Raw genomic sequence first — 16,385 nt, 5'->3', positions numbered from 1 at the left:
ACTCATACACTCACTCACTCATACACTCACTCACTCACTCATACACTCACTCACTCATACACTCACTCACTCACTCATAGACTCACTCACTCATGCACTCACTCACTCATACACTCACTCACTCATACACTCACTCATACACTCACTCACTCATACACTCACTCACTCATACACTCACTCTTACACTCACTCACTCACTCATACACTCACTCACTCATACACTCACTCACTCACTCATACACTCACTCACTCATACACTCACTCTTACACTCACTCACTCATACACTCACTCATACACTCACTCACTCATACACTCACTCACTCATACACTCACTCACTCATACACTCATACACTCACTCACTCATACACTCACTCACTCATACACTCACTCACTCACTCATACACTCACTCACTCATACACTCACTCACTCACTCACCACTCACTCACCACTCACTCACCACTCATACACTCACTCACTCATACACTCACTCACTCATACACTCACTCATACACTCACTCATTCATACACTCACTCACTCATACACTCACTCACTCATACACTCACTCACTCATACACTCACTCACTCACTCATACACTCACTCACTCATACACTCACTCACTCATACACTCACTCACTCACTCATACACTCACTCACTCATACACTCACTCACTCATACACTCACTCACTCATACACTCACTCACTCATACACTCACTCACTCATACACTCACTCATACACTCACTCACTCACTCATACACTCACTCATACACTCACTCATACACTCACTCACTTATACACTCACTCACTCATACACTCACTCACACACTCATACACCCACTCACTCATACACTCACTCACTCATACTCACTCATACACTCACTCACTCACTCATACACTCACTCATACACTCACTCACTCATACACTCACTCACTTATACACTCACTCACTCATACACTCACTCACTCATACACTCACTCTTACACTCACTCATACACTCACTCACTCATACACTCACTCACTCATACACTCACTCATACACTCACTCATACACTCACTCATTCATACACTCACTCACTCATACACTCACTCACTCATACACTCACTCACACACACACACTCATACACTCATACACTCACTCACTCATACACTCACTCATACACTCACTCATACACCCACTCACTCACTCATACACTCACTCACTCACACACTCACTCACTCATACACTCACTCATACACTCACTCATACACTCACTCATACACTCACTCACTCATACACTCACTCATACACTCACTCATTCATACACTCACTCACACACACTCACTCACTCATACACTCACTCACACACACACTCATTCTTACACTCACACCCCACAGTGTGTCACTGTGTCTTTGGAGATTCAGCATCAGGTGATTCAGGGCCATAGGGTGCAAGGGTACGAGAGCGATGGAGAGAGAGATCGATCGAGATAGAGACAGATCGAGAGAGCGATCAAGATAGCGATAGAGAGAAAGATACACTTTTAAAACCAATTGTATTGCTACCAACAGCAGCAGCTTTGGGAGTAGAGGAGACACGGGGAGAGGAGGGAGACACGGGGAGGGGAGGAGAGAGACACGGGGAGGGGAGGAGGGAGACACGGGGAGGAGGGAGACACGAGGAGGGGAGGAGGGAGACACGGGGAGGGGAGGAGAGAGACACGGGGAGGGGAGGGAGACACGGGGAGGGAGACACGGGGAGGGGAGGAGAGAGACACGGGGAGGGGAGGAGAGAGACACGGGGAGGGGAGGAGGGAGACACGGGGAGGAGGGAGACACGAAAAGGGGAGGAGGGAGACACGGGGAGGGGAGGAGAGAGACACGGGGAGGGGAGGGAGACACGGGGAGGGAGACACGGGGAGGGGAGGAGAGAGACACGGGGAGGGGAGGAGAGAGACACGGGGAGGGGAGGAGAGAGACACGGGGAGGGGAGGAGAGAGACACGAGGAGGGGAGGGAGACACAGGGAGGGGAGGGAGACACGGGGAGGGGAGGGAGACACGGGGAGGGGAGGGAGACACGGGGAGGGGAGGAGGGAGACACGGGGAGGAGGGAGACACGAGGAGGGGAGGAGGGAGACACGGGGAGGGGAGGAGAGAGACACGGGGAGGGGAGGGAGACACGGGGAGGGAGACACGGGGAGGGGAGGAGAGAGACACGGGGAGGGGAGGAGAGAGACACGGGGAGGAGGGAGACACGAGGAGGGGAGGAGGGAGACACGGGGAGGGGAGGAGAGAGACACGGGGAGGGGAGGGAGACACGGGGAGGGAGACACGGGGAGGGGAGGAGAGAGACACGGGGAGGGGAGGAGAGAGACACGGGGAGGGGAGGAGAGAGACACGGGGAGGGGAGGAGAGAGACACGAGGAGGGGAGGGAGACACAGGGAGGGGAGGGAGACACGGGGAGGGGAGGAGAGAGACACGGGGAGGGGAGGGAGACACGGGGAGGGGAGGAGGGAGACACGGGGAGGGGAGGGAGACACGGGGAGGGGAGGGAGACACAGGGAGGGGAGGGAGACACGGGGAGGGGAGGGAGACACAGGGAGGGGAGGGAGACACGGGGAGGGGAGGGAGACACGGGGAGGGGAGGGAGACACGGGGAGGGGAGGGAGACACGGGGAGGGGAGGGAGACACGGGGAGGGGAGAGAGACACGGGGAGAGGAGGGAGACACGGGGAGGGGAGGGAGACACGGGGAGGGGAGGGAGACACGGGGAGGGGAGGAGACACGGGGAGGGGAGGAGAGAGACACGGGGAGGGGAGGAGAGAGACACGGGGAGGGGAGGAGAGAGACACGGGGAGGGGAGGGAGACACGGGGAGGGGAGGGAGACACGGGGAGGGGAGGGAGACACGGGGAGGGGAGGGAGACACGGGGAGGGGAGGAGGGAGACACGGGGAGGGGAGGGAGACACGGGGAGGGGAGAGAGACACGGGGAGGGGAGGGAGACACGGGGAGGGGAGGGAGACACGGGGAGGGGAGGAGAGAGACACGGGGAGGGGAGGGAGACACAGGGAGGGGAGGGAGACACGGGGAGGGGAGGGAGACACGGGGAGGGGAGGAGAGAGACACGGGGAGGGGAGGGAGACACAGGGAGGGGAGGGAGACACGGGGAGGGGAGGGAGACACGGGGAGGGGAGGAGAGAGACACGGGGAGGGGAGGGAGACACAGGGAGGGGAGGGAGACACGGGGAGGGGAGGGAGACACGGGGAGGGGAGGAGAGAGACACGGGGAGGGGAGGGAGACACGGGGAGGGGAGGAGGGAGACACGGGGAGGGGAGGGAGACACGGGGAGGGGAGGAGAGAGACACGGGGAGGGGAGGGAGACACGGGGAGGGGAGGAGGGAGACACGGGGAGGGGAGGAGAGAGACACGGGGAGGGGAGGGAGACACGGGGAGGGGAGGGAGACACGGGGAGGGGAGGAGAGAGACACGGGGAGGGGAGAGAGACACGGGAGGGAAGGGAGACACGGGGAGGGGAGGGAGACACGGGGAGGGGAGGGAGACACGGGGAGGGGAGGAGAGAGACACGGGGAGGGGAGGGAGACACAGGGAGGGGAGGGAGACACGGGGAGGGGAGGGAGACACGGGGAGGGGAGGGAGACACAGGGAGGGGAGGGAGACACGGGGAGGGGAGAGAGACACAGGGAGGGGAGGGAGACACGGGGAGGGGAGGGAGACACGGGGAGGGGAGGAGAGAGACACGGGGAGGGGAGGGAGACACGGGGAGGGGAGGGAGACACGGGGAGGGGAGGAGGGAGACACGGGGAGGGGAGGGAGACACGGGGAGGGGAGAGAGACACGGGGAGGGGAGGGAGACACGGGGAGGGGAGAGAGACACGGGGAGGGGAGGAGAGAGACACGGGGAGGGGGAGAGAGACACGGGGAGGGGAGGGAGACACAGGGAGGGGAGGGAGACACGGGGAGGGGAGAGAGACACGGGGAGGGGAGGAGAGAGACACGGGGAGAGGAGGGAGACACGGGGAGGGGAGGGAGACACGGGGAGGGGAGGGAGACACGGGGAGGGGAGGAGAGAGACACGGGGAGGAGAGGGGAGAGACACGGGGAGGGGAGGAGAGAGACACGGGGAGGGGAGGGGAGAGACACGGGGAGGGGAGGAGAGAGACACGGGGAGGGGAGGGGAGAGACACGGGGAGGGGAGGGAGACACGGGGAGGGGAGGAGAGAGACACGGGGAGGGGAGGAGACACGGGGAGGGGAGGAGAGAGACACGGGGAGGGGAGGAGAGAGACACGGGGAGGGGAGGAGAGAGGCACGGGGAGGGGAGGAGGGAGACACGGGGAGGGGAGGAGAGAGACACGGGGAGGGGAGGGGAGAGACACGGGGAGGGGAGGAGAGAGACACGGGGAGGGGAGGGGAGAGACACGGGGAGGGGAGGGAGACACGGGGAGGGGAGGAGAGAGACACGGGGAGGGGAGGAGACACGGGGAGGGGAGGAGAGAGACACGGGGAGGGGAGGAGAGAGACACGGGGAGGGGAGGAGAGAGACACGGGGAGGGGAGGGAGACACGGGGAGGGGAGGAGAGAGACACGGGGAGGGGAGGAGAGAGACACGGGGAGGGGAGGAGAGAGACACGGGGAGGGGAGGGAGACACGGGGAGGGGAGGAGAGAGGCACGGGGAGGGGAGGAGGGAGACACGGGGAGGGGAGGAGAGAGACACGGGGAGGGGAGGAGAGAGACACGGGGAGGGGAGGAGAGAGACACGGGGAGGGGAGGAGGGAGACACGGGGAGGGGAGGAGAGAGACACGGGGAGGGGAGGAGAGAGACACGGGGAGGGGAGGAGAGAGACACGGGGAGGGGAGGAGAGAGACACGGGGAGGGGAGGAGGGAGACACGGGGAGGGGAGGAGAGAGACACGGGGAGGGGAGGAGAGAGACACGGGGAGGGGAGGAGAGAGACACGGGGAGGGGAGGGAGACACGGGGAGGGGAGGGAGACACGGGGAGGGGGGAGGGAGACACGGGGAGGGGAGGAGAGAGACATGGGGAGGGGAGGAGGGAGACACGGGGAGGGGAGGAGAGAGACACGGGGAGGAGAGAGACACGGGGAGGGGAGGGAGACACGGAGAGGGGAGGAGAGAGACACGGGGAGGGGAGGAGAGAGACACGGGGAGGGGAGGAGAGAGACACGGGGAGGGGAGGAGAGAGACACGGGGAGGGGAGGAGAGAGACACGGGGAGGGGAGGAGAGAGACACGGGGAGGGGAGGAGAGAGACACGGGGAGGAGAGGAGAGAGACACGGGGAGGGGAGGAGGGAGACACGGGGAGGGGAGGAGAGAGACACGGGGAGGGGAGGAGAGAGACACGGGGAGGGGAGGAGGGAGACACGGGGAGGGGAGGAGAGAGACACGGGGAGGGGAGGAGAGAGACACGGTGAGGGGAGGAGAGAGACACGGTGAGGGGAGGAGAGAGACACGGGGAGGGGAGGAGGGAGACACGGGGAGGGGAGGAGGGAGACACGGGGAGGGGAGGAGAGAGACACGGGGAGGGGAGGGGAGAGACACGGGGAGGGGAGGAGAGAGACACGGGGAGGGGAGGAGAGAGACACGGGGAGGGGAGGGAGACACGGGGAGGGGAGGAGAGAGACACGGGGAGGGGAGGAGGGAGACACGGGGAGGGGAGGAGGGAGACACGGGGAGGGGAGGAGGGAGACACGGGGAGGGGAGGAGGGAGACACGGGGAGGGGAGGAGAGAGACACGGGGAGGGGAAGAGAGAGACACGGGGAGGGGAGGAGAGAGACACGGGGAGGGGAGAGACACGGGGAGGGGGGAGGATAGGGAAACCTTAGCCCTATCCATAATCCTATCCCTTGAGGACAGCTGCTTGCATTGTGGCCGAAACGTCGTGAGAATTCATTTATTATGTTTTATTATTATTTTATTAAGTTTTATTTTTCTTATTTTATAACGTTGTATTTTTATTATATTATCTTGTTTTATTTTTATTATTTTATTACCTTTTATTTTTATTATTTTATTACGTTTCATTTTTATTATTGTATTGTGTTTTATTTTTATTATTTTATTATGTTTTATTTTTATTATTTTATTACGTTTCATTTTTATTATTGTATTGTATTTTATTTTTATTATTGTATTGTGTTTTATTTGTATTATTTTATTACCTTTTATTTTTATTATTTTATTACGTTTCATTTTTATTATTGTATTGTGTTTTATTTTTATTATTTTATTATGTTTCATTTTTATTATTTTATTACGTTTCATTTTTATTATTGTATTGTGTTTTATTTTTATTATTTTATTATGTTTTATTTTTATTCATTATGCTTTATTTTTATTATTTTATTACGTTTCATTTTTATTATTGTATTGTATTTTATTTTTAGTATTTTATTATGTTTTATTTGTATTTATTATGCTTTATTTTTATTATTTTATTACGTTTCATTTTTATTATTTTATTATGTTTCATTTTTATTATTGTATTATGTTTTCTTTTTTATTTATTATGTTGTATTTTTTTTATTTTATTACTTCCCTTCCACCTGACGACTTTACCGAAAGAATGAAGAAGAAAGCTCCAGGCTGATAAACCAAAATGACCTGGGGCATGGTGGTGGTGGTGGTGTTGGTGGTGGTGGTGTTGGTGGTGGTGGCGAGTGCCGTTCAGATGAACGAAACCTAGATTTGAAGCTTTCGTGACTGCAATGAATCATCTTCTTAGGTTTTTTCGGTAAAGTCACGTAGAAAGCAAAATAAAATAAAAACAAAAATCACGACGTTTCGGAGGCAACACAAGTCTCCGCCATCAGGTGGGACCGTCACAGCCAGATTAGCTGCATCAAGTGAGGCAATGATTCAAGAAGTAATCCCTTAAAAGCGAGTTGAGGGGGGGAGGGAGAGGGAGGGGGGAGCTCATCAGACTATGGTAGCCAATGAAAGGAACGTATCGGGAGGGAGGGGGGGCGAGGCCAAAAGGGTGGGCGATGGACGTGGAAGCGCTTGTACCCAAGCGGCCAATTACTGCACACGCCAACACAATGGAGCGATTGTGCGCAAGCGGCCAGCCACTGCACCCGCCAACACAATGGGCAGAGAGGAGGAGGGGGAGGTCTAATACACATGATAGACAAAAGAACGAAAATGATGATGGGTACAAACTTAGGGGGAGCTCATCAGACTATGGTAGCCAATGAATGGAACGTATCGGGAGGGACGGGGGGCGAGGCCAAAAGGGTGGGCGATGGACGTGGAAGCGCTTGTGCGCATCCATCGCCCACCCTTTTGGCCTCGCCCCCCCGTCCCTCCCGATACGTTCCTTTCATTGGCTACCATAGTCTGATGAGCTCCCCCCTCCCTCTCCCTCCCCCCTCAACTCGCTTTTAAGGGATTACATCTTGAATCATTGCCTCACTTGATGCAGCTAATCTGGCTGTGACGGTCCCACCTGATGGCGGAGACTTGTGTTGCCTCCGAAACGTCGTGATTTTTGTTTTTTATTTTATTTTACTTCCTACGTGACTTTACCGAAAAAACCTAAGAAGATGAACGAAACCCACCAGAAAAGCATAAAATAGGCCTCACCACGTGAAGTAGCAATTCTCGCAGTAAAGGGGAGAAGGTTGTTTGACACAATAAGATTTAATAAATGAAGAAAACCGAGAGATTGACCACCAAAGGTGATTTCACTCTCTCTCAGGCGAGGGTCAGGATGGAGGGAAAAAACCCAGGCCCCTGTGCACAGAAATCGAAAAGCAGAATGTCCTACAGGACACACCCTCTTCACAGCATGCACACAGCAGAGGTCGCAACCGGGTACCCGATACCCGTACCCTACCCGATACCCGGCTACCCGTACCCGGCCGGGTACGGGTAGACGTTTGCCACCCTGGTGCGGCCGGGTACGGGTAGGGAATCAAAACCCGTTTGCGACCTCTGGTTGGTGGGTGAGTAAGTGGGTGCGTGGGTGGGTGAGTGGGTGAGTGAGTGAGTTCGTGAGTGGGTGAGTGAGCGGGTGGGTGAGTGAGTTCGTGGGTGGGTGAGTGAGTGGGTGAGTGAGTGAGTGAGTTCGTGGGTGGGTGAGTGAGTGAGCGGGTGAGTGAGTGAGTTCGTGAGTGGGTGAGTGAGTGAGCGGGTGAGTGAGTGAGTTCGTGAGTGGGTGAGTGAGTTCGTGAGTGGGTGAGTGAGTGGGTGAGTGAGTGAGTGAGTGAGTTCGTGGGTGGGTGAGTGAGTGAGCGGGTGAGTGAGTGAGTTCGTGAGTGGGTGAGTGAGTGAGCGGGTGAGTGAGTGAGTTCGTGAGTGGGTGAGTGAGTGAGTGGGTGGGTGAGTGGGTGAGTGGGTGAGTGAGTGAGTAGCTGAATTGGTGGGTGGGTGAGTGAGTGAGTTCGTGAGTGGGTGAGTGAGTGAGCGGGTGAGTGAATGAGTGGGTGAGTGAATGAATGGGTGAGTGAGTGAGTGGGTGAGTGGGTGAGTAGCTGAATTGGTGGGTGGGTGAGTGAGTGAGTTCCTGAGTGGGTGAGTGAGTGAGCGGGTGAGTGAGTGAGCGGGTGAGTGGGTGAGTGAGTGAGTGGGTGAGTGGGTGAGTGAGTGAGTAGCGGAATTGGTGGGTGGGTGAGTGAGTGGGAGAGTTTGCGAACCTGGTGCGGCCGGGTACGGGTAGCCGGGTAGGCCGTGAGTCACTGGGTGAGTCACCGTGTGTCACTCATTTCCCAACGTCTTGTCTCTTCTCTCAATTCAAGTTCCTAGAATCAACCCACCCGCGCCTGCAACGTGGCTTCATCCCAGAGGTCGCAATCGGGTACCCGATACCCGTACCCTACCCGATACCCGGCTTCCCGTACCCGGCCGGGTACGGGAAGCCGTTTGCGACCCTGGTGCGGCCGGGTACGGGTACGGGTAAGGAATCAAAACGCGTTTGCGACCTCTGGCATGCACACACAGAGAGATAGATAGAGAGACAGAGAGTGTGTGTGTCTACCAGTGTGTGTGTGTACCAGTGTGTGTGTGCCAGTGTGTGTGTGTACCAGTGTGTGTGTACCTGTGTGTGTGTGTGTGTCTACCTGTGTGTGTCTACCAGTGTGTGTGTGTACCAGTGTGTGTGTACCAGTGTGTGTGTGTACCAGTGTGTGTGTGTACCAGTGTGTGTGTGTGTACCAGTGTGTGTGTCTACCAGTGTGTGTGTGTCTACCAGTGTGTGTGTGTTCCAGTGTGTGTGTGTACCAGTGTGTGTGTGTGTGTACCAGTGTGTGTGTGTGTGTACCAGTGTGTGTGTCTACCTGTGTGTGTGTCTACCTGTGTGTGTACCAGTGTGTGTGTACCAGTGTGTGTGTGTGTCTACCTGTGTGTGTGTGTACCAGTGTGTGTGTGCGTCTACCAGTGTGTGTGTGTGTGTGTCTACCAGTGTGTGTGTACCTGTCTGTGTGTGTGTACCAGTGTGTGTGTCTACCTGTGTGTGTGTCTACCTGTGTGTGTACCAGTGTGTGTGTGTGTCTACCTGTGTGTGTGTGTACCAGTGTGTGTGTGTGTGTGCGTCTACCAGTGTGTGTGTGTGTGTCTACCAGTGTGTGTGTACCTGTCTGTGTGTGTGTACCAGTGTGTGTGTGTACCAGTGTGTGTGTGTGTCTACCTGTGTGTGTGTGTACCAGTGTGTGTGTGTGTGTGCGTCTACCAGTGTGTGTGTGTGTGTCTACCAGTGTGTGTGTACCTGTCTGTGTGTGTGTACCAGTGTGTGTGTGTGTCTACCTGTGTGTGTGTCTACCTGTGTGTGTACCAGTGTGTGTGTGTGTCTACCTGTGTGTGTACCAGTGTGTGTGTGTACCAGTGTGTGTGTGTACCTGTGTGTGTGTACCAGTGTGTGTGTGTGTCTACCTGTGTGTGTGTACCAGTGTGTGTGTGTCTACCTGTGTGTGTGTGTGTACCAGTGTGTGTGTCTACCTGTGTGTGTGTACCAGTGTGTGTGTGTTCCAGTGTGTGTGTGTACCAGTGTGTGTGTGTGTGTACCAGTGTGTGTGTGTGTGTACCAGTGTGTGTGTCTACCTGTGTGTGTGTGTACCAGTGTGTGTGTCTACCTGTGCGTGTGTCTACTTGTGTGTGTGTGTACCAGTGTGTGTGTACCAGTGTGTGTGTGTACCAGTGTGTGTGTGTGTCTACCTTTGTGTGTGTGTGTACCAGTGTGTGTGTGTGTGTACTAGTGTGTTTGTGTGTCTACCTTTGTGTGTGTCCGTGTGTAGCTTACAGGCGTTCCGGTGAATGTCTCCATTCGCCTGCAGCTGAACATGATGGTCAAGGGAGTCGAAGGAATATCGTGAGTTGTGAACACACAGACACACAGACACACACACATACACACACAGACACACACACACAGACACACACACAGACACACACATACAGACACAGACATACACACAGACACAGACACACACACACAGACACACACACACAGACATAGACACACACAGACACACACAGACACAGACACACACACACAGACAGACACAGACACACAGACACAAACACAGACACACACACAGATACACACAGACACACACCCACAGACACACACCCACAGACACACACACAGACAAAAGACAAAGATCCCCCGTATAGCCTTAGCAGACTGTAGGGGCAAGTGCTGTTAGCGAGCACCTATGAAGGCCGGCACGGCACACGAGGGGGTGGGTGGCCAGCACCACGCCCGGCCGCCTTTGTCTCCCCAGTGGCGATGTTTACACACCGCACCAGGTACCCATTTGAGGCTGAGTCGACAACAACAACAACCGCCATTCGCCACTAAGTGGCGGTGACGTCACCACGACGCTTGTGCCAGGCCATGTGCACCTTGAGGCTACCACGTGAAGTGTCGAACGCCCGCTGGCAGGAGGTCACGGGGCAGACCCAGCAGGTGCCACGGGTCGACTGACCGAGATGACCGAGATGACTGGCTGATGCACCACCTGTGCCCCCTACTGTGCCAACTTGCTGTGCTTTAGCCACCCGGCGCTCCGCTCGTTGTTGTGAGCGTCGCTCCTCCGCCCTCCGTTGTTGTTGGAGGGCGACTGCCTCCAACTGCCCAGTAGCGTCCTTCACGAGCCTCCTCCACTGAGGCCGATCTTGACACCGCTGGTACCAGTCATCGGCAAGTCCACGCAGCTCCACGTCCTCCTGTACCACGTCACTCCATCTCTTCTCTAGCCCGTGCCGCGCCCATTTAGCCCCCTCGATCCGGCCGAACAAAAGCTGTTTAGGCATGCGGTGGCTGGGCATGCGGGCTACATGACCCAGCCAACGCAGCCTTGCCTGCTGGAGGAGCTCACCGATGGGACTTTGACCAGATCTTTTGAGGATTTGTGAGCTCCTCACACAATCCAGCCTGGTTAAACCCAGGATGGATCTTAGGCAGGCCAGCCTAAATGTTTCTAACCGGCGAAGATGTTCTATTAGGGGGGTCCACGTTTCGCAAGCGTAGAGAAGGGAGGGAATGACCGTGGCTGAGAAGACCTGAAGCTTCGTGCGGAGCGACAGACCAGGTAGCTTCCACACAGCGTTACGCAACCGATGAAAAGATATTGCCGCTCGACTGATTCGGAGTGAGACCTCTGCTGTTAAACTGGAGCCGGTCATAAGCACACTGCCCAGTCCGTCCACACACACACAAGCACACACATACACGCAAACACACACAAAGACACACGTACACACACAGAGACACGCACACAGTTATGCAGGCACACACCGCACCACACTTTCGCACGCCACTTTCTCACGGGGGAAACGACAGAAATGATGTCGCGGTCCCTAAACGACACCCCTCGTACGGTGCTGCTCGTTTTGCCGGCAGAACCTCGGGGAATATCAAGCCGGTGATCCTGCCGATACTGTGGTTCGAAGAGGTGAGTGACACTCGGCCATTGCCAACCTCGCATCCACCCAGTGACACGGTCATCGTGAACCCCACCCAGTGGCACGGCCATCGTGAACCCCACCCACCCACCCACACGGCCGTCGTGAACCCCACCCACCCACACGGCCATCGTGAACCCCACCCAGTGACACGGCCATCGTGAACCCCACCCACCCACACGGCCATCGTGAACCCCACCCAGTGACATGGCCATCGTGAACCCCACCCACCCACACGGCCATCGTGAACCCCACCCAGTGACATGGCCATCGTGAACCCCACCCAGTGACACGACCATCGTGAACCCCACCCACCCACACGGCCATCGTGAACCCCACCCACCCACACGGCCACCGTGAACCCCACCCAGTGACACGGCCATCGTGAACCCCACCCAGTGACACGGCCATCGTGAACCCCACCCACCCACACGGCCATCGTGAACCCCACCCACCCACACGGCCATCGTGAACCCCACCCAGTGACACGGCCATCGTGAACCCCACCCACCCACACGGCCATCGTGAACCCCACCCACCCACACGGCCATCGTGAACCCCACCCACCCACCAACCCACCCACCCACACGGCCATCGTGAACCCCACCCACCCACACGTCCACCGTGAACCCCACCCACCCACCAACCCACCCACCCACACGGCCATCGTGAACCCCACCCACCCACCAACCCACCCACCCACACGGCCATCGTGAACCCCACCCACCCACCAACCCACCCACCCACACGGCCATCGTGAACCCCACCCACCCACCCACCAACCCACCCACACGGCCATCGTGAACTCCGCGTGTATGTGTGTCCGTCGTGTCCCCCCCCCCCACCCCCTGTGTGTGTCCAGAGTGGCCACATGGACGGCGAGCTGAGGGACACCTTCTGGACCAACGTGGTCCTCCTGCCGCTCATCATGGACGTGGTTCGCTACGGCCTCCTGGGCCTGGGTCTCGCCTTGGCGCTGGGGGGGGCCGTGGCTCTGGCGGTGACGAGGTCACGACGAAGGGTTCGTCACCGCAGCGACAGGAGGGGAGGTTTGGGTGGAGGGGTCGAGCGCTGTGTAGTAAATTTCGATGTAAAGCTTTCGTGACCGCAGCGATTCATCTTCTTGGTTCTTTCGGTGAAGTCGTCACGTAGAAGGGAAGTGATGAAATAATGAAAATGAAACATATTAGAATAATAAAAATAAAACATTGAAATAATAAAAAAAATAAAACATACTAACATAATAATAAAAAAACATAATAAAATAATAAAAATAAAACATAATAAAAAAATAAACCATAATAAAATAATAAAAATCAAACATAATAAAAAAAATAAACCATAATAAAATAACAAAAATAAAACACAATACAATACAATTCTCACGACGTTTCGGCCACAACGCAAGCAGCCGTCCTCAGGTGAAGAACAGGTCTGTCGAGAAGACAGCGTCATTCACATCATCATCATCATCAACATCATCATCATTAACATCATCAACATCATCAACATCATCATCAACATCATCAACATCATCATCAACATCATCATCATCAACATCATCATCATCATCAACATCATCATCATTAACATCATCAACATCATCAACATCATCATCATCAACATCATCATCTACATCATCATCATCATCAACATCATCAACATCATCATCATCATCATCAACATCATCAACATCATCAACATCATCATCATCAACATCATCATCATTAACATCATCAACATCATCAACATCATCATCATCAACATCATCATCTACATCATCAACATCATCATCTTTTTTTTTTCGATTTTAAGCTTTCGTGACTGCAGGGATTCATCTTCTTGGTTCTTTCGGTGAAGTCGTCACGTAGAAGGGAAGTAATAATAGAATAATGAAAATAAAACATATTAAAATAATCAAAATAAAACATGATAAAATATTACAAAAATAAAACATAACAAAATAATAAAAATACAACATAATAAAAAATGAAAATAGCTACATTTGAAAATATCGTTCAGACGCTGTCTTCTCGACAGACCTGTTCTCCACCTGAGGACGGCTGCTTGCGTTGTGGCCGAAACGTCGTGAGAATTATTTTATTTTGTTTTATTTTTATAATTTTTTATGCTTTATTTTTATTATTTTATTATGCTTTATTTTTATTATTTTATTATGTTTTATTTTTATTATTTTATTGTTTTATTTTTATTATTTTATTATGCTTTATTTTTATTATTTTATTATGCTTTATTTTTATTATTTTATTATGCTTTATTTTTATTATTTTGTTATGTTTTATTTTTATTATTTTATTATGTTTTATTTTTATTATTTTATTATTTCCACTCTACGTGACTTTACCGAAAGAACCAAGAAGACGCTGTAGAGTAATCGCACGCGTGGGGCCCAGCAGGGCCAGGGGGAGGGGCCGAGTGGGGGGGGAGGGGCTTAGCAGGGCCAGGGGGAGGGGCCGAGTGGGGGGGGAGGGGCTCAGCAGGGCCAGGGGGAGGGGCCGAGTGGGGGGGGAGGGGCTTAGCAGGGCCAGGGGGAGGGGCCAAGTGGGGGGGGGGAGGGGCTTAGCAGGGCCAGGGGGAGGAGCCAAGTGGGGGGGGAGGGGCTCAGCAGGGCCAGGGGGAGGGGCCGAGTGGGGGGGGAGGGGCCCAGCAGGGCCAGGGGGAGGGGCCGAGTGGGTGGGGGAGGGGCTTAGCAGGGCCAGGGGGAGGGGCCGAGTGGGGGGGGAGGGGCTCAGTAGGGCCAGGGGGAGGGGCCGAGTGGGGGGGGAGGGGCTCAGCAGGGCCAGGGGGAGGGGCCGAGTGGGACTAGGGGGAGGGGCTTAGCAGGGCCAGGGGGAGGAGCCGAGTGAGGTTAGTGGGAGGGGCCCAGCAGGGCCAGGGGGAGGAGCCGAGTGGGACTAGGGGGAGGGGCTTAGCAGGGCCAGGGGGAGGAGCCAAGTGGGGGGGGAGGGGCTTAGCAGGGCCAGGGGGAGGAGCCGAGTGGGACTAGGGGGAGGGGCCCAGCAGGGCCAGGGGGAGGGGCCGAGTGGGGGGGGGGAGCCCAGCAGGGCCAGGGGGAGGAGCCAAGTGGGGGGGGAGGGGCTTAGCAGGGCCAGGGGGAGGGGCCGAGTGGGGGGGAGGGGCCCAGCAGGGCCAGGGGGAGGGGCCGAGTGGGTGGGGGAGGGGCCCAGCAGGGCCAGGGGGAGGAGCCGAGTGGGACTAGGGGGAGGGGCTTAGCAGGGCCAGGGGGAAGAGCCGAGTGGGGGGGGAGGGGCCCAGCAGGGCCAGGGGGAGGAGCCAAGTGGGGGGGGGGCTCAGTAGGGCCAGGACTGGTTGTTCAGATAGACGCTGTTGTCACACTGAGTGATGGTTGCCGTGGTGACAGCGGTAGAGGTGGTCATGGTGGTGGTCGTGGTGGTGGTAGCGGCGATAGTGGTGGTAGTGATGGTGGTTGTGGTGGCGGTAGTAGTGGTGTCGGTAGTGATGGTGGTCGTGGTAGTGGTGGTGGTAGTAGCGGTGGTGGTGGTCACGGTGGTGACAGTGGTGGTGGTGGTGGTGGTGGTGATAGTGATGGTAGTGATGGTGGTGGTGGTGATGGTGGTGACGGTGGTGACGGTGGTGGTGGTGACGCTGGTGGTGGTGGTCGTGATGACGGTGGTGGTGGTGGTGGTGTTGGTGGTGGCCACGGTGGTGACGCTGGTGGTGATGGTGGTGTTGATGGTGGTGACGGTGGCCATGGTGGTGACGGTGGTGGTGATGGTGGTGGTGACGCTGGTGGTGGTGGTCATGGTGATGGTGGTGGTGCTGGTGGTGATGGTGGTCGTGGTGGTGGTGGTGACGCTGGTGGTGATGTCCTTCGCCCCACAGACCGACGACAACGACGACGAAAACGAGAAGGGGGAGAAGGGGGAGGCAGTGAAGACGACGCCGACGACAAAGAAGACGAAAGGACGCCTCAACAACAACACCAAGGAATACCGGGAGGTGAGCGGCGGGACCGCTCCACCGCCTGAGAAGATCACCAAGCTGTGAATGGCCCTGGGAGGGGGGGAGGGGGGAGTGGGGAGGGGAGGGGAGGGGGGTTATGGGGGAATCTCCTGAGGCCTTTCGGGACTTCCAGGACTCTGCTAGGGAGTCTTCGCCAATCATCAGGAATCTCGAACGGCCTTCACGGACCTCCAGGGACCACCATTAAGGACTTCGTGGAATCTTCCAGAACGTCGAGAGGCATGCAGGAACCTCTGGGAGTCTGCTGGAGGTATTAATGAATCTTTAGGAATCTCGAACGGCCTTCAGGGACCTCTAGGGACCACCATGAAAGACTTTACGGATCTTCCAGAATGTCGAGAGGCATGCAGGGACCTCTGGGAGTCTACTGGGGGTATTGACGAATCATGAGGAATCTCGAACGGCCTTCAGGGACCTCTAGGGACTACCATGAAAGACTTTGCGAATCACCAG

The 16,385-nt window shown here is 55.8% G+C and overlaps 1 protein-coding gene across 1 annotated transcript; it reads left to right on the top strand.

Annotated features, from left to right (window-relative positions):
- Positions 1-10,207: 10,207 nt before the first annotated feature.
- Positions 10,208-15,961, top strand: LOC144955505 (uncharacterized). Its single transcript, XM_078885699.1, has 4 exons — positions 10,208-10,329; positions 11,866-11,917; positions 12,790-12,948; positions 15,792-15,961. Exons 1-4 carry the CDS (start codon positions 10,301-10,303, stop codon positions 15,954-15,956), a joined length of 405 nt encoding a protein of 134 aa, XP_078741825.1. The 5' UTR covers positions 10,208-10,300; the 3' UTR covers positions 15,957-15,961.
- The last annotated feature ends 424 nt before the right edge of the window (positions 15,962-16,385 follow it).

This window comes from Lampetra fluviatilis, unplaced genomic scaffold (genome assembly GCF_964198595.1).
Source record: "Lampetra fluviatilis unplaced genomic scaffold, kcLamFluv1.1 SCAFFOLD_321, whole genome shotgun sequence".
NCBI lineage: Eukaryota > Metazoa > Chordata > Hyperoartia > Petromyzontiformes > Petromyzontidae > Lampetra > Lampetra fluviatilis.
This window is presented reverse-complemented; position numbering and strand designations above follow the sequence as displayed.